General features: G+C 40.4%; 1 protein-coding gene across 1 annotated transcript in view; it reads left to right on the top strand.

Annotated features, from left to right (window-relative positions):
- The window catches only part of igf2r (insulin-like growth factor 2 receptor), a 41,868-nt gene that overhangs the window by 876 nt on the left and 16,891 nt on the right, over window positions 1-24,101 (top strand). The window contains exons 2-29 of the mRNA XM_060866181.1: window positions 863-1,002; window positions 3,309-3,427; window positions 4,874-4,972; window positions 6,123-6,255; window positions 6,574-6,685; window positions 6,812-6,905; window positions 8,942-9,101; window positions 9,246-9,438; window positions 9,715-9,818; window positions 10,404-10,559; window positions 12,476-12,622; window positions 14,480-14,767; window positions 15,592-15,742; window positions 15,847-16,027; window positions 17,337-17,452; window positions 17,572-17,710; window positions 18,681-18,857; window positions 18,954-19,055; window positions 19,341-19,442; window positions 19,538-19,709; window positions 19,795-19,968; window positions 20,933-21,076; window positions 21,489-21,667; window positions 21,773-21,860; window positions 22,329-22,532; window positions 22,622-22,752; window positions 22,835-22,938; window positions 23,028-23,161. Coding sequence (XP_060722164.1) covers window positions 863-1,002; window positions 3,309-3,427; window positions 4,874-4,972; window positions 6,123-6,255; window positions 6,574-6,685; window positions 6,812-6,905; window positions 8,942-9,101; window positions 9,246-9,438; window positions 9,715-9,818; window positions 10,404-10,559; window positions 12,476-12,622; window positions 14,480-14,767; window positions 15,592-15,742; window positions 15,847-16,027; window positions 17,337-17,452; window positions 17,572-17,710; window positions 18,681-18,857; window positions 18,954-19,055; window positions 19,341-19,442; window positions 19,538-19,709; window positions 19,795-19,968; window positions 20,933-21,076; window positions 21,489-21,667; window positions 21,773-21,860; window positions 22,329-22,532; window positions 22,622-22,752; window positions 22,835-22,938; window positions 23,028-23,161 — 4,043 coding nt within the window. The remainder of the gene's footprint in view (window positions 1-862; window positions 1,003-3,308; window positions 3,428-4,873; window positions 4,973-6,122; window positions 6,256-6,573; window positions 6,686-6,811; window positions 6,906-8,941; window positions 9,102-9,245; window positions 9,439-9,714; window positions 9,819-10,403; window positions 10,560-12,475; window positions 12,623-14,479; window positions 14,768-15,591; window positions 15,743-15,846; window positions 16,028-17,336; window positions 17,453-17,571; window positions 17,711-18,680; window positions 18,858-18,953; window positions 19,056-19,340; window positions 19,443-19,537; window positions 19,710-19,794; window positions 19,969-20,932; window positions 21,077-21,488; window positions 21,668-21,772; window positions 21,861-22,328; window positions 22,533-22,621; window positions 22,753-22,834; window positions 22,939-23,027; window positions 23,162-24,101) is intronic.

Genomic DNA, 24,101 nt, shown 5'->3' with positions numbered 1-24,101 from the left:
AACCTCATTTGCAGGAATTTAACAAACATGGCATTTATTTTTGGTGTTTTTTTTAATGTAGATGGGATCTCACTGTGTTTAAAGACAAATGAAATAAAAATGTTAAACATGCAAAATAAATTCAAGATTTCTTGCAGTGAGAAAGTGAGTCCACTCTGAATCGACGCATTTGCAGGAATTAAACAAACATGGCATTTATTTGGGTGTGTGTGTTTTTTTATGTAGATGGGATCTCACTGTGTTTAAAGACAAATAAAATAAAAGTGACTAACATGGCAAAATAAACTCTCTTGCGTAGAGCTCTCCTGCAGTAAGAAAGTGAGTTGACTCTGGAAAGGAAAAAATATATATATATATATATATATATATATATATATATATATATATATATATATATATAATTTTATATATATATGTATATATATATTTTATATATATGTATATATATATTTTATATATATGTATATATATATTTTATATATATATGTGTATATATATTTTATATATATATATATATATATATATATATATATATATATATATATATATATATATATATACGTATACGTATACGTATATGTATATATATATGTATGTGTGACAGGCCCCCTTGTTTTCATCTTAACTTACTGTATATACTACAGTAAAACAATGTCCTCCTCTTCCTTTTTTCTCCCTTTTCTTTCTTCAAGATACCTTTTAAAACGCATCAATCAAGTCCTCCAATCAGAATGAAGGGGGATGAAAACTTTTGCACCATTAGTAGCCTATATGTTGTAAATGCTACCAATATTGTTTTATGTTATTTATGTAAAATTAAAACATGTATACCTTTTTTTTTTTATTATTGTTATTTGCGTAGCTATAACTGGGAGACTGTGGACCAGGACAGCAATGTAAAATACACCCTGAAGCTTTGTTCTTCTTCTCCGGAGACGGCCTGCGGCCCGAACGCTGCTGTTTGTGCCCAGAATCTAACCAGCAGCAAGAGCCAGTCAGTGGGTAAGTTGGAAGTTTCTCAAGAAAGATACATGAAGAAAGGTGAATTCGATGAAGCTTTGGAGGAAAAATACAACAAAATCAGACCACACCACAAAGTGGAATGGTTTGTTTGTGTTCTCAGTAAACTCTGTTTCAGTGGGAAAGTGAGTCGACTCTGAATCGACTCATCTTCAGGAATTTATCAAACATGGCAAATATTTTGTGTTTTTTTATGTAGATGGGATCTCACTGTGTTTAAAGACAAATAAAATAAAAGTGACTAACATGGCAAAATAAACTCAAGATTTTGTGAAGAGCTCTCTTGCAGTGAGCAAGGGAGTCGACTCTGAATCAGGTGCAGAAATTTAATCAAATGTGCCATGTGTTTTTATATACATAGATGTGATCTGCTAAATCAAGACACTGTGCTTGAAGCAGCTAAAATAAAACGAGAAAAAAGAGAAAATGTATTAATAAAATAAATTTGTTAGTGAGCATTAATACAGTGAGAAAACAAGTTAAATCTAAATCGATTCGGTTGCATGAAATGCATCAAACAGGCTGTGCGTTATTTACATAGATGCGACCTACTAAATCAGGCCATTGTGTATAAAGACAGCTACAACATAAAAAATAGATGAAGACAAATTGGTATTTGTTTCAAATTAAATTAGGTAACGATGTCTACTGCAGTGTGAACATTAGTCGACTCTGAATCAATTCAGCAGCAGAAAGTGAATCAAACATGGCTCAACACGTACATGAAAGTAAAATCAAAAGTACATGAAGGTTAAAAGAAGAAGGAACTTGAAGTGTAAAAGATGGTGAAAGAAAGAAGTGAAGGGTTAAAGTGTGAAAGAGACATGACACTTAAATTGACTCGTCTGCAGGAAGTGAATCAAACATGCAAGTGAATTGTTTTGTTTCACATGAAATTTAGAACTTTATACACGCATGAGCTTCTGGTCAATTTGTTATAAATAATAATTCAAATATGTCAAAGTCTAGTGTATAGTGACATCATTTATCACAGTATGTATGTTATATCGTCTCTGTAAAACGCTCTCGCTGATCAAAAAGCAACTGTGAATAAACTCATCTAGGAAGAAAAGATCAGGCCTAAAAGATGAAGTCATTATCTGATGTAACTTTATCTGTTATCTGTTATTATCTGTTAGTGTGCTGTTTGGCTTTTTCACTGTCTTTAGCCTTAATGTGAAGTCGGATCGTAACACAATGTGTCCTTTAGAGCTTTGAAACTGAGGCATATTTTAATTTTCCTCATTCAGAGTCAGCTGATCTCTATTGTGTGTGTGTGATCACTGCTGTTGTTAGTTTAACAGTAAGTAGGTCACGGTCACGTTGAAGCAGTGTGTTTATCAGGAGCACTTCCTGTTCCTCAGACTCGGCTCTGGAGCTGTGTATTGGACCTGATGAAGTTGTTCCTGTGTGAAAGTTTGCTGCTGTTGGCTGTAGTGGAGCCTTTTATCAGGATCAAGCCAGTTTGCGTTAAAGAGAGTCATGTTCTCATGCCATGTTCCCCTCTCAGACTTAACGCCATCACCCCCGAGCTCTCTGAGCCTGAGCAGGAATGTTATAGACCTCTAAAGGTCTAGATCATCATCGCTCCTGCCAGATGTTTGTTTTTGAATGGTGTTTATTGATGATGTTCAGGTCAGAGCTCTGGTTCTCAGTCAAGCTGTAAATCACAGATACAGTCTCAGTTTTACTGTAGTACAGTGGAGAAGTTTCTTTCTTTCGTTCTTTCTTTCTTTCGTTCTTTCTTTCTTTCGTTCTTTCTTTCTTTCGTTCTTTATTTCTTTCTTTCTGTCTTTCTTTCTTTCTTTCTTTCTTTCTTTCTTTCTTTCATGGGGGGGTTCTGCCCTCATCTGCCCTCATCTGCCCTCATCTGCCCTCATCTGCCCTCATCTGCCCTCATTTGCCATCTTCACAGCGAGTCAGCTTTTATCTGGCTAAAATTGTCTCGTGCTTGCTCAGCCTCCTCCATGAAGCTGGAGTAGAGTCTCATTTCTGTAGGGTCACGCTGTCCTGATGTCCTCATTGTTATACAGAGGACAGAAAAGAGATAGGGGGGAAAACAAAACAATAAAGCTGAGTATAAATAGGTTTGTGAAAAGTGTTTATTAGTACATATATCAGTATAAATAAACATACATATGTTTATTTACATAGATATAAATATATATATATATATATATATATATATATATTTTTTTTTTTTTCCATTTGTTGTTGTATAACTGATGGTTTGAATTCTTGGTTGCGTATCACAGACTTAAGGACGTTTTCCTTTTTCTTTTGGTCAGGCGATATCTCCTTGCTGACGTCCTCCAGCTCCGTGCTCACCTTTAACAGCACTCAGACATGCCGAGGCGAGAGCAGCAAAGTGCAAAGCAGCATCAGTTTCCAGTGTGGGAAAACAATGGTAAGGTTCAATAACACAAAAGCTGCTCATACAGACAGAACGGGAGGCTTATGTGTTTTTGTGTGTTTAATTTTTACCACCTGGTAAAACTGACTAACGCATTTCGCTACCCATGGAAGAATAGTTCGATTTAAAGCGAAACCTCTGAGCAAGCAGATGAATTATTTCCTGCATATCGTACCTGCTGTGGGTCACAAGCCTCTCAGCTGCACCGCAGTTCAGATTTATTACAAAGATAACCGTCTTTCTGATTACTCATTTAGGTACAAGTGGGTGTGAAGAAGTAAACGGAAATGCGGTGAGACGTTGCACACAGCCAGGGAAGGATATAGACCGGGGTTTATTTTTTGAGTCACGGTTGATTTCGGTCAGCAATTAAAACAAAAAAAAATTCAGATTCTGATGTTAGCTTTGAATTGGGATGCATTTCTCTGATTGTTCACGGGATGCACTTATTTCCAGGGATTTCAGAACAGCGTAACAGATATTGTTTTCGAAAATAGCTTAACTGTAAGAATAATAATAATAATAATAATAATAATAATAATAATAATAATAATTAAAGCATAATAGATATAAAACATAAAATCTACCTGTATGACTGTTTTGTCCTTCATTATCCATCGTAGGTATCTGTACATGTAACCCAATTAAAAGTAAAGACGAGCCGCCTCGTTAACTGGAAGCCATTTCGATTGCACAGCAACTCAGGGTTGAGGAAACTCACTTTTAAAATAAGTGAGAAATATGCAATCATTTTTTTCCCGTTCCAGTTTTTTAGTGGAATGTATCGAATGTATAGAGTATACAGAATACCAAAATGCACTTCTGTACCGAAGAAAGAGTATTATTGTGCAGTACACAGTTCAGACACAGAGATCGCCATGATGGATTCACCAGTTTGAAGAAAACAGTCACACGTCTTAGTATAAAACTGTTCAGTTATTTATTTATTGTTCGGGGCCCAAGGACTGATGGTCTGTAGGCACCCTGTGATCACTCCTCCTCCTCCTCCTTCTTCTTCTCTATCATTCTCTTCCTCTTCTTCTTCTTCTTCTTCTTCATCATACTCTTCTTCTTCTTCTTCTCCATCATACTCTTCTTCTCCTTCTTCTTTTTCTTCTCCATCATACTCTTCCTCTTCTTCTTCGATGTTTGGCACACCGTATTCTGAGGGTCCAAGAAACATTTTGACCAAATTTGGGCCCAGTCCTGCGGACACTCTAGCGCCTGTGAATTTCAGCCTGCTGTCATAGATCAGCTGAGAATCAGTAACTCTTCCGAAAAGGGAACTGCCAACGTTTAAAATTTTTTTTTTAGCATTTAAAAAAAAATACATTTTTCCAACAAATGAATCCTAACGTTTCAAACAAGATACAACTTCCCTGTTGCGATATAATTGTGTAATGTCAATACAAATACCAGCATTTGCTTTCCATCCTAAAGGGGACGCCGGAGTTCGTCACTGTGTCACAGTGCATTCATCACTTTGAATGGAGAACTTATGCAGCCTGCAAAAAAGAGATGTTCAGACCACTGAAGGAGGTGAGCGCAAGAGTGTGGGTCTGTGTGTGGGTCTGTGTGTGGGTCTGTGTGTGGGTCTGTGTGTGGGTCTGTGTGTGGGTCTGTGTGTGGGTCTGTGTGTGGGTCTGTGTGTGGGTCTGTGTGTGGGTCTGTGTGTGGGTCTGTGTGTGGGTCTGTGTGTGGGTGTCTGTGTGTGTGTGTCTGTGTGTGTGTGTCTGTGTGTGTGTGTCTGTGTGTGTGTGTCTGTGTGTGTGTGTCTGTGTGTGTGTGTCTGTGTGTGTGTGTGTCTGTGTGTGTGTGTGTCTGTGTGTGTGTGTCTGTGTGTGTGTGTGTGTCTGTGTGTGTGTGTGTCTGTGTGTGTGTGTCTGTGTCTGTGTGTGTGTGTGTGTCTGTGTCTGTGTGTGTGTGTCTGTGTGTGTGTGTCTGTGTGTGTGTGTCTGTGTGTGTGTGTCTGTGTGTGTGTGTCTGTGTGTGTGTGTCTGTGTGTGTCTGTCTGTGTCTGTCTGTGTGTGTCTGTGTGTGTCTGTGTGTGTCTGTGTGTCTGTGTAATGGGATGTGATTTCACCGAAACCACAAAAGAGCACTTTGTCTACAGAAGTGACTTGCGTCACATTTCAGATGAATGACTTCATCCTGGAAACAGAAAATAATTCATGTGACTTGATGCAGCCTGAATATTTGAATATTTTCCAATAACAATAACGGCACAGGTTTTATTCTTCTTTTCCCATTTGTCATCCATTTTTGTTCTTGCTACACGGTACATTTATTATAATTCTTCTCCACCTTTTTCTCTCTCTGTCCTCTGTTCTTGTTCTTAGACAAAAGCCCATCAGACCTTTTCTTTGATCCTAAATTTAAGTTGGTCCTAATTTCCTGTTCCACATGAGGTCCACTTTGTCTTTAGCCATTTTTTTAAAACCTTAATTTTAGTCCTTGTCATAATGTTATTTAATGTGACTTTATTTACACTCATCTTAATACGGATAAATATTATCCGTTCTTGTTTCTTTGTTTAAGTTATTTAACTAAGTACAAAGGTATTTACAGGAAAATTCTACTTCCTGGACATTTTGGTTTTTTTTTTTAACTTGTGATACAGCTTGAAGATATTTTTCACCTGCTTTTGGCAAACGTTAAAAGCTTTATTTGATTTCTGTCCTTTTTTGAGGTTCCCTGCTACGTGTTTGATTCGGACGGGAAAAAACACGACCTCAATCCTCTCATCAAAGACAAAGACGGCTACCTGGTTGACGACTCGGACGATAGCGTCGACTTTTATATAAACGTTTGCAGAAATTTGGGTGAGTAAATCTCACATCTCACAACTTTGTCCTGGTTTGCTTCTGGTTTTTGGGGTATCAGTCAGCGCGGGGTCCTCGGTATCAGACACCGCGATATAGGCCGGCGAGGAAAAATAAAAACACTACATGTTTACTTGACTTCTGCTTAACTGCTCGATATATTCACATCTGCACAACAGATATGGTGAGCTTTATCTGTGTGTGTGTACATTGACCGTCAGCTAGCATGAGGGTTTATTATCACCTTTTAACAAGAAACGCTGCATTTGCATTCTTCTGAAACTTAAATCATCATTAATTGTCTTTGTTTCTGTTTAGACCGAGCAAATAGTCCCTGTCCTAAAGACACTGCTGCCTGTTGGACTATAGACGGCAAATCAGTAAGCCTGGGGAAACCGGACAAGCCTCTGGAGCTCATCTCGAATGACAGGTACACACACACACACACACACACACACACACAAGCACAACTGTACTGTACCTCATTGTCATCTTTGACCTGTAGGTTGGTCTGAGTTTGTGTGTGTGTGTGTGTGTGTGTGTGTGTGTGTGTCAGGTTGAGGCTGCGCTACGAGTCCGAGAGTAAGTCGTGTAATGGGCACAAGCCTGCAGTCACCATCACCTTCATCTGCCCCTCTACAAGACAGCAGGTAACATTTGTACTCATGAAAACAATCTTAAACATGTAGCAGCTTTGTCTCTGGATCTTAAGTCATCTGTCTGGATTTCTCATCCTTTAATAATATTTATTAATTTCGTGTCTGCGTCCGCGCGTCTCTCTGTGTCTGCGTGCACGCGTCTCTCTGTGCGTGTGCGTCTGTGTGTGATAGTCAAGAGTTAAGTTCAGATTTCCTCACAAGCAGCTCGTTTTTAAAAATTGTGAAACATTCCCAATAAAGGAAGTCAGTACCCACTGTGGTTGCTTCATGTGTTAGTGAGCAACCTGCTGAACTAGACGCAATAACGTTGCGGTTTTTACAGTTTAGTTGTTACTTCACTCTAATATTGTATAAAAAGGCATATTTCTGAAATGTTAGAAACTGAGCTTTTTTATTATTATTATTATTATTATTAAAAGTCTTTTTATTCTGTTTCATAAAATTTCAAATCTGAAGCTACACTTTAAGGCACTGCGTCATTCATCAGTGGTGAGGACTCGGAGTCATTAAATATTTAGATCTGCTTTTCGGGAGGTTTATTCAGGGTGTTGTGGAGCACTTGAATGTGAAGGTCATGTTTCCCAAAATAAAGTCAGAACACACCCAAGGTACATGGAGTAGGAGAGGCTGTGCTGTTTGTGTGCTGCAGGAGTACGATTGAGGATAAATAGCTTTATTGTACACCCTAAGGAAAGGAAATATGTAGATTAAAGGTTTAAAAGAAGTACTCAATTCAATTCAAATGTATTTCTGTAGTGCTTTTAACAATTGCAGGGTTCCCACGCGTCCTGGAAAACCTGGAAATCCTGGAAAATTAATGACCAATGTTCCAGTCCTGGAAAACACATGGAAAATGAGAGAAAACATAAATTGTCCTGGAAAAAATCTTGTTGTCCTGGAAAATTATTATTTTTAAATGTTCTTGATCATTTAAAGAACAGTTTACAACTGGTCGAAACAATTAACGTTAGTAACAGAAAGCGCTCTGTTCAGGGACGCTGAGTTTTGACGAGTTTTTTGTTATGCTGTTTAATCTCGCTGTGACGGATGACGCTGTCTTGTGTTGGTGGTTTCAGCTGCTAGGAATGGTTTAAGTGCTCAAATGTTTTCAGCAAATGGTGACGGGTAAGCAGGTTATATTAACCTTGTTAATCTGAATATCATGTGCAAGGGGAATGCACAGCAAACTAAAGCATGCATGACGGGATTGGCCTGAGAAAGGAGAGGGTATTAATATGTGCGGTCTTTTTATTTTATAAATGTTGAAATTTCATTCACATGACAAATTGTCTTTAAAAGTATAGTTAAGTAATAGTCATAAAGTGTACGTTGTTTTTAAGACTTCTGGAGAGAAGGACATATTACTTTAGGCCGTGAATCTGTGAGCCTTGTCTTTTTTTGCTAAATTTGAAATGTCCTGGAAAAGTCCTGGAAAATGATCTCTGAAAAAGAGTGGGAACCCTGAATTGCCATTGTCTAAAAAAAAGCTTTACAAACATAAACAAAAGGTTAATTTAAAGATTAATATAAGCTACTCAGCCGAGCAAACGCATGCGACCGACACGAAAACTCTCTGCAAACAATTCAAGCACAGGAAGTGACACACGTTTTAGTATTTAAATTTTTTTTTTTTTATCATTTAAAATAGTTTTAAATTAAGATCCATAAATAGAATAATATGGAAATAAATGAAATTTATTGTGCAATAAATTTGGAGGCTGTTAAAGGTAAAATATGTGGAAACTAAAGAAGAATTTATAGCATTTGAATACAATGACATATTTTGATATGAGTATGAATATAGTTATAAATAAATATAAATAAATAAATATTTTTTTCTGTTAAAAAAAGAAAAGATTGAACCAGCTGTAATGTAAAAGCTGAGATATAACCAGTAGGACGGCTTAAAAAAATTCCTCTGGCTTTTTTTTTTTTGTCCTTTGCGTCTAGATTACGGTATTAATAACCGTTTTGCGAAGGCGTCTTTGTTCGACGGACAATTTGAATTGCGCTCAATGTCTTCTCAGGGAAGCGACCCCAAGCTGACCGCCGAGGAGAACTGTCGCTACGAGGTGGAGTGGATGACTGAGTACGCCTGCCACAGAGACTACCTGGAGAGTCACAACTGCACGCTGACCAGCCGACAGCACGACATCTCCATCGACCTCACACACCTCACACACGGCTGTAAGTCACCACAAGGGCATGATGCAGTTAGAGATTTAGATCTTAATAACTGTAATATCAGTACCATGATGTTAAATATGAGTTTACGTGATATTTATTTTTTTATTTAATTCTAATTGTTAATCATCCTAATGCGTCCCGCAGCTGGAGACGATCCCTACGCTGTTCAGGCTCAGATCGGGAAGGACACCTACATGTTCTATCTTAACGTGTGTGGAGAGACCAGAGCCGGTCAGTGTAACGATAAAGACGATAAAGGTTTCATCTCGACTTGCCAGGTGAAGGAAGGTGGAAGTGTGGCCAAAGTCGCTGGAAGGTTCCAGAATCAAACACTCAGGTGGGCTGACTTTAATGAGCTCTGAATAGTTTGCTGTTTATTGAAATAACAAATAGGTGTATTCATGCAGATCTGTGTTATGTTTTAAATGAGAGCTATGCATGGCTATTTTCTCATGATGATTTAACTGTGCAACCTAAAATGGACTGCAGTTATACAGTATGTAGCATTGAGCTTCAACAGAACAGCTGAGTAAAGCGCAGTGAAAGGTCAGTATTGTTGTAATGAATGTGATGAGGCTGTGAGGAAGTTTAAATCGTCTCTATCCTGATCCAGGTACTCTGATGGAGATCTGACTCTCATCTATCCAGGAGGAAACGAATGCAGCTCAGGCTTCCGGCGTATGACCATCATTAACTTTGAGTGCAACGAACATGCAGGTTAGTGGCAGTCAGTTATTCAGCCGCTTGGTCGGTCAGTCACTAATTTGGTCAGTCACTCATTTGGTCGGCCGGTCACTCATTCGGTCATTCGGTCAGTCACTCATCCGGTTGGCCGGTCATTTGGTCAGTCAGTCAGTCAGTCAGTCAGTCATTCGGTCAGTCACTCATCAGGTTGGTCGGTCAATTGGCAATTTGGTCACACGGTCAGTCAGTCTGTTGGGCAGTCAGTCACTTATTCATTTGGTCAGTAGGTCAGTCAGTTGGTCATTCAGTCACAACCTGAAATTAACACTAACTTTTTTTCTTAAACCCTATTATTCCTTCTCTGGGCTTACTGTCCTTTTCGTCTGTATCAGCTCCTGCAAACTGCAGTTACTGTCTCTAAACACTTTCAGATTTTTGTCTCTATGCACATGTAGCTGAGGGAAAAGTATCAGCCAACAATTTCGGTCAAACTCTTCATTTTGCATTTGAATTTATTTTAGTCATTAATATATCAAAAGTTGAAGTAACTTTATATTTTGTCTTCTAAATTAAATTCATTCCTCGTATCATTGAATTTGTACGTTTGCATTTCTACAGGAAAAGGCTTCCCCGAGTTCACAGGAGAGGTCGACTGCACGTATAACTTTAACTGGCAGACGTCCTACGCATGTGTACAGAAAACCAAAGACCTGCTGTGCAGAGTCACAGATGGCAAAATGCATTACGACCTGTCTCGTCTCACTCGCTACGCAGGTGAGTGCACATTTTATCAAAAAAGCCATAACACATGTATGTACTTTCTGACTTTAGCAGATGTTGTAGGTGAAGAAGAAGAATAAGGAATAGAACATGACATGGTGTGAAGTTAAAGAGAATATTAACTAACAAGGTGGTGTGATGCGTTTCATCGTGAAGCAGAGTTACTTTGATTATTTATGAATAACGGTGCATCCGGAAGTGTTTTATTCCATTTATATTCCTTCCTATGGCAGTGCTAAGTGTGTTTTTAGTTATATATTCACAAACAAATTTGAGGAAACTTCATATATCCTTAATTTGATTATTATGTATTTATAATATTTAGAAAAATGACGGCATTAACATGTGCTAGCTAGCTCAACAATTAACTTTGGTTCTTAGCTAGCAACCGAGACTTAAAGGTGGGGTCTCCATTGTTTGAGGAATGCTTCAGAAAACTGCTTTGGGCCGCCAAACAAAACAAAAACAAAACTAACATGTAGCCAATGAGCAGAAAGGGGCGTGTTGTCAATATGCGGCAGAGAGAGTGTTCAGTGCGCATATCGTCGCTGTCAGGCGGAATCTTCATATCTCCAAAACTGTTATTTTTCAGGAAATTAAAAAACCCCGTACCTTATCTGCAGTGCACAGGGTTTAGTCCGCGTTGCAGTGGATTGTCTTGCGCTAAATTAGAACTAGCGGGGTCAAGATTTTTTTTTCCTTGAGCCAAGTGATTTGAAGACATTTACCTCAGAAGACATGTTGATTCGTTGCGACTCTTCTTGAGGAGAAATATGCCGCGAAGCTCTCCCGCTGAGTGAGGAAGAGGTGGATAGTTGAAGTGTCCAATGGAGTTATGAGATTTGCGCTCAAGCTATTTTCAAGACTTTAGATTGGTTAATAACTTGTAAAAATAACAGACCCACGTGGGGACTGACCAATAGCATCGATATGTGAAAAAATATGAAATTGACCAAATTTGGACATACGAGGTTTCCGCCCGACAGCGACGATATGTGACATTAGCAGAAAGCGGTTTTAACATTGACATGGGGGATAAAAACAAAGAAAGAAAGTGAAGAAAGACTTCCGATAAGGCAAGAAGTAGGACCCGTGTTAATATAGGATCAGCTTTCCAGCGCTGGAGAGAACTGAAGGAGCGGGAAGTTGGACGCATATTCACAGATTGGAGTTTCCCGAGTCAATAACTCCTGAGCTAAACGCTGTTACTACACAAATAACACCTCTTTTCTATCGTAGTAATGTAAAGAGGCAGCTACAACCGCGTTTTGCTATTAACAGCGTTTAGCTCAAGAGTTATTGACTTGGGGAAACTCCAATCTGTGAATATGCGACCAACTTTACTTAAGACACAGAGGTTGCTTTTTTCCTTCTCGATAGGTGAGTAACGTTGGTTTTGCTTTGTTGAACTAATATATGCCGTCCTTTGCATGATTATGCTTGTGTGTCATTTTTGCTTGTTTGTTTATCTGCAATCGTATTGTTCTTCCCTTCAGCTATGATAGACACATTTCTTTCCATTAGTTGCCTGGGTTGCGTATGTATGTGTGGGCGGAGCTATCTGAACTTTGTGATTTAATCGACACTTTCTGTCCAATCAGAATCCAATCAGACATGCAGGTCATGTTCGAGTATAACGATACGTAACTTTGGAGTCATATTACAAAGACGTCATATTCATGTTGTGTTTTGATATCGGAGTTGTCTAGTCATAATATCCAGCGCTGGCTGTTATAACATCAGGGATCAAATTCTTTCGGTGGCTTCTTAGGCTCAGTGTCCTGCAGAATGACTCGTTATCTACATGACACCTCCCACTGTACACCAAGCCTAAGAAGCCTCCTGTGCTGTTAATGTTAACTGTGGAATATGTTGCATGATTTTTTTTGTGTCTGTTGTTTGTGGTTCAGGAGCAGATAAGCAACAAAACTGGGAAGCGGTGGATGCTAACGTTCCAGAAACAGACAAAAAACTCTACTACATTAACGTGTGTGATAAAATCATCAAGCAGGAAGAGACTGGCTTGTGTCCTGAAGATGCAGCTGTGTGTGCTGTGGGTGAGTGGAGAACGTTGCTTACAGTCATTAATGCTAGTTTGATTAGAATTCGAATGAATACCAGTTTTTATAAGCAAAGTAAGCAAACATTTATTCATTTATTCTTTTTAATCTGTTATACTGTGTGTGTGTGTGTGTGTGTGTGTGTGTGTGTGTGTGTGTGTGTGTGTGTGTGTGTGTGTGTGTGTGTGTGTGTGTGTGTGTGTGTGTGTGTGTGTGTATATATATATATATATATATATATATATATATATAATATACACACACACACACAGTATCTGACGGACGTGAGTACACCCTCACATTTTTGTAAATATTTTATTATTATGCCTTTTCATGTGACAACGCTGAAGAAATGACACTGTGCTACAATGTAAAGTGAGTGTACAGCTTGTATAACAGTGTAAATTTGCTGTCCTCTCAAAATAACAACACCCAGCCATTAATGTCTAAACCGTTGGTCACAAAATTGAGTACACCCCTAAGTGAAAATCTCCAAATTGGTCCCAATTATCCATTTTCTCTCCCCGGTTTCATGTGACTTGTTAGTGTTACAATGTCTCAGGTGTGAATGGGGAGCAGGTGTGTTAAATTTGGTGTTATCTCTCTCACTCTCTCATACTGGTCACTGGAAGTTCAACATGGCACCTTGTGGCAAAGAACTCTCTGAGGATCTGAAAAAGAATCATTGCTCTACATAAAGATGGTGTAGGTTATAAGAAGTTGCCAAGGCACAGAAACCGAGTTGCAGCACGGTGACCAAGGCCATACAGAGGTTTAACAGGACAGGTTCTACTCAGAACAGACCTTACCGTGGTCCATCAAAGAAGTTATGTGCACGTGGTCAGCGTCATATCCAGAGGTTGTGTTTGGGAAATAGATGTATGAATGATGCCAGCATTGCTGCAGAGGTTGAAGGGGTGTGGGATCAGCCTGTCTGTGCTCAGACCATACAGACTATTGGTCTGCATGGCTGTCTTCCCAGAAGGAAGCCTCTTCTAAAGATGATGCACAAGAAACAGTTTGCTGTAGACATGCAGACTAAAGACACGGATTACTGGAACCATGTCCTGTGGTCTGATGAGACCAAGATAAACTCATTTGGTTTAGATGGTGTCACGGGTGTGTGGCGGCAACCAGGTAATGAGTACAAAGAGAAGTGTGTCTTGCCTAGAGTCAAGAATGGTGGTGGGAGTGTCATGGTCTTGGGCTGCATGAGTGCTGCTGGCACTGGGGAGCTACAGTTTATTGATAATGACCCAACACATACCTCCAAGACGTCCACTGAGGGTAAAGTTGATGGACTGGCCAAGCATGTCTCCAGACCTGAACCCTATTAAGCATCTGTGGGGCATCCTCAAATGGAAGGTGGAGGAGCTCAAGGTCTCTAACATCCTACAGCTCTGTGATGTCATCATGAAGGAGTGGAAGAGGACTCCAGTGGCAACCTGTGACACTCTGGTGAACTCCAAGGCGAAGAGGGTTAAGGCAGTGCTGCTAAATAATGGTGGCCACACAAAATATTGACACTTTGAGCCCAATTTGGACATTTCCACTTAGGGGTGTATTCACTTTTGTGGCCAGCGGTTTAGACATTAATGGCTGTCGGTTATTTTGAGGGGAAAAATTTACACTGTTATACAAACTGTACACTCACTTTGTTATACATTACATTAACATTATATAACTACAGCTGTAAACTTTGTACTAGCTTACTTTAAAGTTTACATTACAAATGCTTTAATGTCTTGTGTGTGTGTGTGTGTGTACAATTGCTTACTTAAAAAAAAGGAAGATGATTTAGAGACCTGAATCTTTTGTAAGTGTTTCACTAATCAGTTGTTTCACTTTCATCAGGGAAAGGAAAGTTTACCAGCCTGGGTAAATTTCTCTCCTCACCGCAGAAAGTCCTGACTGGGAAAGACCTGAGGCTTATATACACAGACGGAGATGAGTGCCGGAAAAACACAAAGATTAAAAGCATCATCACTCTGAAGTGTAAACCGGGTGACATGGACAGCCCCCCCGCCATGAGGAGCGTGTCCAGCGACGGCTGCGTTTACGAGTTCGAGTGGCAGACTGCCGCCGCCTGTGTGCTCACCAGAGCGAATGGGGACGACTGTAAAGTGGAAAACTCCACCTCAGGTAGAGGAACGTCCTGTAGCCTGCTGCATAAAAGTTAAAAAACATTTCTAGGTGTATTATAATAATAACTAGAACGTACATTTCCTGAAGAAAATGTGAATGGTGCTTGCACATGGCAAGTTTCCCTCATTGTTCTGAGTGTTTTGATATGTCACATGTCCATGTTGTAAAAAGTTTTTTGATTTTGCATATATTGGGGGCGGGGCTGTGGCACAACCGGAAGGCCAGTCGGTACACCAATTTAAGTTTGTTTAGAGTATCACCCTAAAGGAGCTGGCCGAGTTTGGTGTAGATAGTTCAAAAGCTTGCCGAGTTATAAATCTCCAAAGTTTATAATGGGAGTCTATGGGGAAAAAAGGCAAATTTGAGACCCGATACTGGAAGTACCGGGACTCAGATCACTTATAAAAGTCATAGCACACCTCTCCTCAATGAGCTGGTCGATTTACACCTCATTCATGGGTCTAGGACAAAAGCTGCATGACAAGTTACGCGCCGAAGTTTTGTCTGGAAGAGTATGCAGGATAGTAAGAATGTTGCTTTTGCAAGCACCATTAATATATAAAAATGTAAATTATCAGGCTGATATTTTTGTTTCTGGTTACATTTTTTGGTCTTGAATTTAGCTCCGCTCCCAACTTGATTAGAGGTGTCTCTGCTTTTCAGTTTTTTCCTTAACCCTTCCTTAGCAATGTTAAAATAAAAGGCTGAAAGGAAGAAGAAGAAGAATTTTTTTACTCCAGAAATGCTAAGCTGCTTCTATATAAAATAGCCAAATATTTCTTGGAAGAAGATTTTGAATAAACATGTTTGTCTATTTCTAGGAATTTATTTTGACCTGACCCCACTGAGGAAGGCTGATGGAGGTTACTACAACATCTCCAGGGACAAATACGACTACTTTATTAACGTGTGTGGGAATGTTAAGGCTGCAAATTGCCCTGAGAAATCAGGAGCCTGTCAGGTTGACAGAAGGCAAGTCCGCTCTTCACTCCACTCATTTTTCTGGAACGATTTGAAGCCTTTTTATTTATTTATTTATCTATCTATTTATTTTATATATTGTTCTTGTTTTACAGTACTAAAACTAATTCGTGGAACCTGGGTGAGTTTAACTCCAGTTTGTCATATTACGATGGAATGATCGAGCTGGACTACATGAACGGCTCTCGGTACAACAACAAGGAACACACACAGCGCTCCACACACATCTCCTTCCTCTGTGACCGAGAGGCTGGGCCGGGGAAACCTGAGTTTCAGGTATGAAATCCACAAAAATACAGCACAGAAAGACAGACGGACAGACAGGGGGCGAGAGGCAGACAGGCGGACAGGCAGGGGGCGAGAGGCAGACAGGCGGACAGGCAGGGGGCGAGAGGCAGACAGGCGGACAGGCAGGGGGCGAGAGGCAGACAGGCGGACAGGCAGGGGGCGAGAGGCAGACAGGCGGACAGGCAGGGGGCGAGAGGCAGACAGGCGGACAGGCAGGGGGCGAGAGGCAGACAGGCAGGGGGCGAGAGGTGGGCAGGCGGACAGACAGGGGGCTATAGGCGGGCAGGCGGACAGACAGGGGGCGATAGGCGGGCAGGCAGACAGGCAGGGGGCGAGAGACAAGAACTAGGCTTATGCTTTTAACAGATTGTAAGGAATTATTTCCCTCTCATCTGCCGCTTGGACAGGATTTCTGAGCCCCTCTTCCTCTGCTCGGTTTCTGGTTCTCCGGCAAGTACTCGGGGTAGTCTCAATGAAACACGCCAGTCAGTCTTTCAAAGAGAAGTCCCAAACTTTATTATGTCAAACCTGAATATATAGAGGAAGGTCATAATGTGTGTGTGCGGAGCTTAATGCTAGTATCGGCAGAAGATACTTTTGACCGTTATCATGAAGCAGGAACCCTCCCAGAGCAGTATCATGTTTTTCATAGCTTCTTTCATACAAAGCGGAGCAGATGTGCTAGGGAGAGGAGGTTATGCTAAGGTCAAGGTATCTGTGTGTGTGTATGAGAGAGAGAGAGAGAGAATGTGTGTGTGTATGTGATTGTGTGTAAGAAAAGAACATCATGTTTTGTACAGAAATTCTGCAACATTATTAGAAAAGATGAAGTATTTCATACAATTATTCTCACACAGATTAATACTATAACATTTAATTACAATTCAATAAATTGTTAGCTCTGTTACTACTACTGTTATTACAACTGCTACTGGTACTGCTACTGGTACTGGTGCCCCTGCTTCTGTTATTATTATTGCCTCTTTTACTCCTGATACTATTAGTTATATTATTGTCCTATTTTGCCTCTGTTACGTCTGTCTATATTACTTCTACTACAACAACAAATTCCTACTTCTGCTGTTGTTACTGCTTCTTCTACTATTACTTTTTACTATTACTCATTAGTGAGTGCAATACTACTAATAAATTGTGATAATGAATAATGATTATATGTAAATAAAATTTATTTTCTCCTCCTTCTATTTCATCATTATTATTATTATTATTATTATTATTATTATTATTATTATTATTACAAAAACTGAAGGACTGTTTGTTGTCTTGTTTCTCTCAGGCTGAGGATGAATATACGTACAACTTCAGGTGGTACACGTCTTACGCCTGTCCAGAAAGGCCACAGGAGTGTGTGGCTACTGACCCCGTGACCTTACAGCAGTTTGACTTGTCTAGGTGAGCAAGTTAACTGCACTTCTGTACTTGAGACCCTTCTATTCTATTGGCCTTCTGTTTTGAGTCTTTTCACTTGTATTCGTAGTGAACGCTTGTTATTTCTTGTTATTTCGCCTCAGTTTGTCCAAGTTGCCCGGATCCACTAACTGGGAGGCTCCTGACATCAGTAGACAGAGGGTGTACTACATTAACGTGTGCCGGCCGCTCGTACCTGTGTCAGGCTGTGACCGACTCGCCTCAGTGTGCCAGATAAAAACTGTAACTTTTAGCCCATCATTATGTGTGTGTGTGTATATGTATGTGTGTATGTGTGTGTGTGTGTGTGTGTGTGTGTGTGTGTATGTATATATGTATATATTTCATACTTAAGTGCATTTTAAGCATTAATTAAGTTTTCATTTTTAAATTAATATTATTCAGTTAAGCTTCGTTCTGCTAATTGCATAAATCAAGCAGGATGAAGGCTGCATCCATTCATTAAATAAATTCATTACTTAAAACCACTAAATTCTATAATGAATACCAACGATTTAGATTTGTTTTAATTTTAAGAGCTAATTTTCCCTCATTATGTCTTTACAAGTTTTAATAAAAAATACACCCCATCGTCAGCTCTAGTTAGTTAGTTAGCTAGTTAGTTAGTTGGTTGTTTGGTTAGTTAGTTAGTTAGTTGGTTGTTTGGTTAGTTAGTTAGATCAAATCCTGAATATTATTTATATTATATATAAATCCTGAATTTTTATTCCCTGTTCACACTCATTATGAAGCTGAGCATTTTGTAAATTAGAAATATTGTTCATTTACAAGAATAAATTAAGTATGGCGTGTCTCCCTGGTGGTCTGGCGGCTAGGATTCGGTGCTCTCACCGCCGCGGCCCGGGTTTGATTCCCTGTCAGGGAAGCCTGCTGTTTTAGGCACAGGCTCCCCGTGACCCGAGGTGGTTCGGATAAGCGGTAGAAAATGAATGAATGAATGAATGAATGAATGAATGAATGAAGTATGGCAAAAAAAATGCATATGCAAATACTTGGCTTGATGTAGATGTAAATATGTACTGAAAATAGCAACTAGAAGAATTATTGCCATTTGATTATACAAAAATGATCAATTTAAATAGTTTTATTTTAAACAGTGAAGTGTGTCTTCATGTCGCTAATTTATACAAGCTCTTATCCTGTAGTTTACATACTGCACAGATTACTGTATACAAGGACCACATTTTTACAGGGAACGCCATCTGCAAAAGTGACCATCAGTAACATGGGCTTGGCTAAAAAAGGCCCTACGTTCGAAGAAGACAATCAGCTGATGCTGGAGTACACGGACGGCTCGGTGTGTGAGGCGGACGGGAAGATGAGCACCTACACCACCCGCATTCACTTCATCTGCTCCAAAGGGCCAGCGGTGAGGTTTCACACGCATGAATCACGTCAAAACGAATGCAGAACAATAAACGTGCTTGCTGTGCTAATGTGTGATCTTTTTCTCTGTGGTGTGCAGTCATCTGGTCCACGTTTCTTATCAGATCAGGACTGCGTAGTGGATTTCGTGTGGGACACTGAGGTAGCCTGCGCCATTTCAACTGCTGTAGACGCCAATCAGGTGAATCCCAGAACCATACACACTCTGCCTTTTGGCTTCAAGATGAGATTTGTTACGCTATGCATAGCTTAAGAAATCTGTTATTATAGAATCTATAACGTATTCGAATTAGTTCATTAATATTATATATTGCAGCTGTACTGTTTTCGCTGCTACTATTACGGACAACACTTTCTGGCCAATCCGAATCAAGAATTCAACAGTGCTGCATTTGTGAAATAGAGCCGTAATGTCGTCTTGACGACAAGCTTTTAATCATTTGCTTTGTTTGTGTTTGTGTGTTAGACTTGTTCTTTGAAGCATCCCAATACCGGCTTTGAGTTCAACCTGCTCCCTCTGGCTTCCGGAAACGGATACAAGACAACTGCAAACGGAAAAGAGTTTCTCGTAAGTACTAGGCATTTATTTATTGCCTTTACCTCATTTTTTTTTTTTTTTCTTAGCCTCTTAACAGAGTGGCATTCTCTACATGGCTCAAACAGGTGAACATCTGCTCGGCCGCCCAGCAGTGCGGATCAGAAAAGCAGGATGTAGCGGGTTGTGTGGTGGAGGATGGCAAGCCTCACAGTTTTGTAGGACTGGAGAGATCCCTGCAGTTGTCTACTGATGGCCTGCTCACTCTCACATACAGAGGAGAGCTGGATAAAAATCTGGGTGCGTTCATGCTTCTTATCCACTAAATTAACAAGACTTGTTTTGTTCTGCTCCCCAATATGGAATCGTCTCTCTCGCACCACAGGTACCAGAGCCACGTTCACCATTAATTTTGTGTGTGATCAAAGCGCCAGTAACGGCTCCCTGAATCTCATCCGTGAGGAGCTGGGAACGTCCTCACACGTGCAGCATGACGTTCTTTTTGAGTTCTCTACAGCTCTTGCATGCGAGCCTGCACCGGTAGATTGCCGTGTCACTGGTAAGCGAACATTTCTTATGAGATGTAGGAGTTTCAAAAAACTAGTAATCCATTAGTGTAGTGCACACTTTAAGACCAAAAATGCCCCTTTTACACCGAGTGCTGGTTCAGAGCCAGAGCCTGATTTTAAAATCAGTTCTTTCTTTTTCGACAGCCAAAGCACCGGCTCTGAACCAGGAAAAGTGGTTCTTAAGTAGCACCAAAACGTTGCTGGTCTAGACTTAAAAACCGCTTGCATCAGGGGCTGGGGGCGGGGCTATTGTTAGCGCATTTGATAATGTACCTTAGGTAGGGGCTGGGGGGCGGGGTTACTGTTAGCACCTTTGATAATGTACCTTAAGTATAACAATGTTTAATACATTTACTTTACTGCAATATGATCAATTATCAGCACACATGATAGTAGGTAGCTACATGCTAAGGCTAACTTTTTTCTGTGTTAATGATAAAATAACGTTATGTACTTTCTCGATTACAACCTCCGTTTATACAAATTACATGGAGCTGCACGTACACGTTGGATTCGCCGCGTTTGGATGCCAATGTAGGTTCACAAAGCCATAAGCATTAACAGTAAAGCAACATCCGCCATTGTTGATGTGCTAACGTTGCCGTGTAACGTGACGCATATATCGTGACGTCAGACTCGGCTCTGTGATGGCTCTCTAACCGATGGAAAGGCAAATCGGTTCTTAGAAGGTTCACCAGTGGAACCAGCACCCGGTTCTTTCCGGTGGAAAAGTGTCTATGTTTAAAAGATTTATCAGAAATGGTAACGTTAAATTTCACACTAAATGTGTTTTGGGTTTTGTGGACCGAGTTGTAGTCATAGTAGTTGTAGCTGTCCTAGAGATTCTCGTTATACTCAGTTGTAGTAGTCAGAGTGGGGGCGTAGTAGCCATAATAGTAGTAATAATCATCATAACTCTGGCCGTAATAGTCCCGTGTCTCCATTAACCTGCAGACGCTCAAGGAAATGAGTACGACCTGAGTGACCTCAGTCTGAATGAAAAAGCCTACATCCCCTTAGACACTTCAGACCAGGCCAAGTCTCAGAAGTTCTTCCTCAGTGTGTGTAAACCTCTGCCATTTGTAAAGGGCTGCCCAGGTAACTCACACTGCCACACAGACTGTCATATTGTGTTTATTCATACCTTTTGTTTTTCCTCTGTGTTGACTACACATTAATGATGCACTGCATATTTGCATAGAAATATGAATATGCAGATTAGACTTATTATGGTTTCATGCAGTTGTAGGAAAATAATCAAGAACTGTGTGCTATAATGCATTTCACTATGAGTTTGATGTTTTTCTGATAATGTTTAGCATTTTATCCCTTACAATAAAAGTATATTCACTAACGTTGTAGCAGCTGTACAGTTGTAACCCAACGATATGGCAAACCAAAGCCTCTGAACAGTGTAGTTGAAATTCTGCCTGTGTGACTGTATATTAAGAAGGTAACAACATGTGCTGTCTAAAGACGTTTTCACACTTGAGTCTTTTATCATTGGCAGTTGGAGTAATCGGAGCGTGTGGTCAGTTAAATGGCCGAGCTGTGAACCTGGGCTATGTGCAGTCCAGTCTGCAGGCCGGCTCAGACGGCTCCATCAGCATCGTCTATCAGAATGGAGATAAGTGTGGCTCAGCAGGCCGCTACTCCACACGCGTGATCTTCCAGTGTGACGACAGCCCTGTAAGCACCATAAGTCTGTTTGATTTACCTTATGGAAAAAATGTGATTTTTAAAAATATTTTAATGGGCAAACAAACAAGATTTTTGCTCCTTTGTTATTTGCAGGGCTCACCATTGTTTGACCGTAAGGACGGCTGTGAATACGTCTTTGTCTGGAGGACCTCTGAGGCTTGCGCAGTTAAGAAAGCACAAGGTACGATTTTTAATACCTAATGATCTAAACGGGTTTAAAAATAGCCTCCCAAACTTGTTTAGAAGAGTGAGGGAGTGGGCGTGATTGGTTAGAAGAGTGAGGGAGTGGGCGTGATTGGTTAGAAGAGTGAGGGAGTGGGCGTGATTTGTTAGAAGAATCTGAGCGAGTGGGCGTGATTGGTTAGAAGAGTCTGAGCGAGTGGGCGTGATTGGTTAGAAGAATCTGAGCGAGTGGGCGTGATTGGTTAGAAGAATCTGAGCGAGTGGGCGTGATTGGTTAGAAGAATCTGAGTGAGTGGGCGTGATTGGTTAGAAGAATCTGAGTGAGTGGGCGTGATTGGTTAGAAGAGTCTGGGGTTTGATGGGATTGGTTAGAAGAGTCTGACGGAGTGGGCGGGATGAGTACTGTGTACTATGTTGCTATGTTTTTATTTGTAAATAAATCTATTTTTTTATTTTGTTTGATCAGGTACAAACTGTAAGGTAAAGGATCCCAGGAGTGGCTATGAGTTTGACCTGACGCCACTGTCTGAGAAGGATTATGCGGTGAAGGGTTCGTCGTATGAATATCACTTTGCCGTATGCGGCCCTGTTTCGTCGTCAGTGTGTCCACACGGAGATGACCAGATGGTCTCGTCCTGCCAAATAGAGGGTTCAAATCACAGGATTGCTGGTTTGTATATTTTTTCTTTTTAAATCAACATAATCTTGTCGTTCACTCTAACGTCTGACTGTCATTTGGGCTTTGTTTGCTTGTTACAGGACTGGCTAATCAAAACTTAACGTTTGACGATGGAGTTATAATGATCAACTACACGCACGGGGAAACCTGCCACAAGATTTATGAGCGATCAACAGCAATTATATTTTCCTGCGACCACAGCATGAATCCGGTGCGACTTCATCCTCATGAGTGGTTTTAAGATTTGAGTTTGATAGGCTTCTGTTTTCTGAACTTCTAAATGATTATCACAGGGGAAGCCGGTGTTTATCAGAGAGACAACATCCTGCTCCTACTTGTTTGAATGGCACACTGCATTGGCTTGTCCTCCTTTTAAGACCATCAGCTGCTCCTACAAGTGAGAATGACTTGAATGATTCACTAATGCTCACTTATTAGTTCATGTACACAGTAGTTTATTCCTATAGCACTTACCATCTTTTCCAGTGACGGCAATGGGCACTCGTACGATCTGTCCTCATTGGCTCTGCACAGCAGTAACTGGGTGGTTCTGCCTCAGACTGGGAACAAAGACCAGCGTTACTACATCAACGTGTGCAAGTCTCTCGTACCTCAGAGCGGTAAGTCAAAAGCTATGTCTGAGTCCAGAGTTACTTTAAACTGGAATTTTAACATCCTCATTCTTCATGTTGGGTTATTTAAAAACCCAAACAGTTTACATTAGGAACTTTTTTTTTAATTTTCACTGTTGCCCCAAAAACAGTCACACTCCATATAATCAGAAAGTTGAAAGTATTTGACTTTGCTGTTAAGTTGTGCCATAAATTTGTAAATTTGTGATTTTACTGTTTTTAAGAAACTGATCTGAATTTGAAATTGTGATTAAAGGTGTGGTGTATGTCGTTTGAGAAATGCTTCAGAAAAATGAATCAGGCCGACAAACAAAACACGTGTAGCCAAGTAGCAGAAAGGGGCGTGTCTTGTCAATATGCGGTGGAGAGAGTGTTCAGTGCGCATGTGTGACATTAGCAGAAAGCGGTTGAAACATTGACATGGAGGATAAAAACGAATAATAAAAAAGGCTTACGGTAAGGCAAGAAGTAGGACCCGTGTTAATATAGGATCAGCTTTCCAGTGCTGGAGAGAACTGAACGTCTTCCACGTGAAACGGAGCTAAACCTTTCACGGTACAACACACAGTACTACAAAAACACATCTGTATTACCATAGTATTACTCATTGACTTCATTTATTAATAAAAATATCCCCTCGGCCAGCTGCCCCGACAGGTTCCGCCATAATAGTTGCCTGGGTTACGTACGTATGAGTGGGGCGGAGTTATCAAAACAGGGGTGACACCCATTTGGGTTAGGGGTGTGTTTGTTTTGGTGATTTCAAATGTCAACATTGGCTTTCAGACATCATGCACCCCACCTTTAACTAATCAGCTATAAGCTGTGATGCTGGCTCCGCCCCTAAAAGCATTTGCTTCTGTTTTAAGTCTATTGCTGTTTTGCATCATGTACGTGCGTGTGTCTCTGTGTGCGTGCGTGTGTCTCT

Source organism: Tachysurus vachellii, chromosome 3 (genome assembly GCF_030014155.1).
Source record: "Tachysurus vachellii isolate PV-2020 chromosome 3, HZAU_Pvac_v1, whole genome shotgun sequence".
Lineage (NCBI taxonomy): Eukaryota > Metazoa > Chordata > Actinopteri > Siluriformes > Bagridae > Tachysurus > Tachysurus vachellii.
Note: the sequence above shows the minus strand (reverse complement) of the source record. Positions and strands in the feature narration are given on the sequence as shown.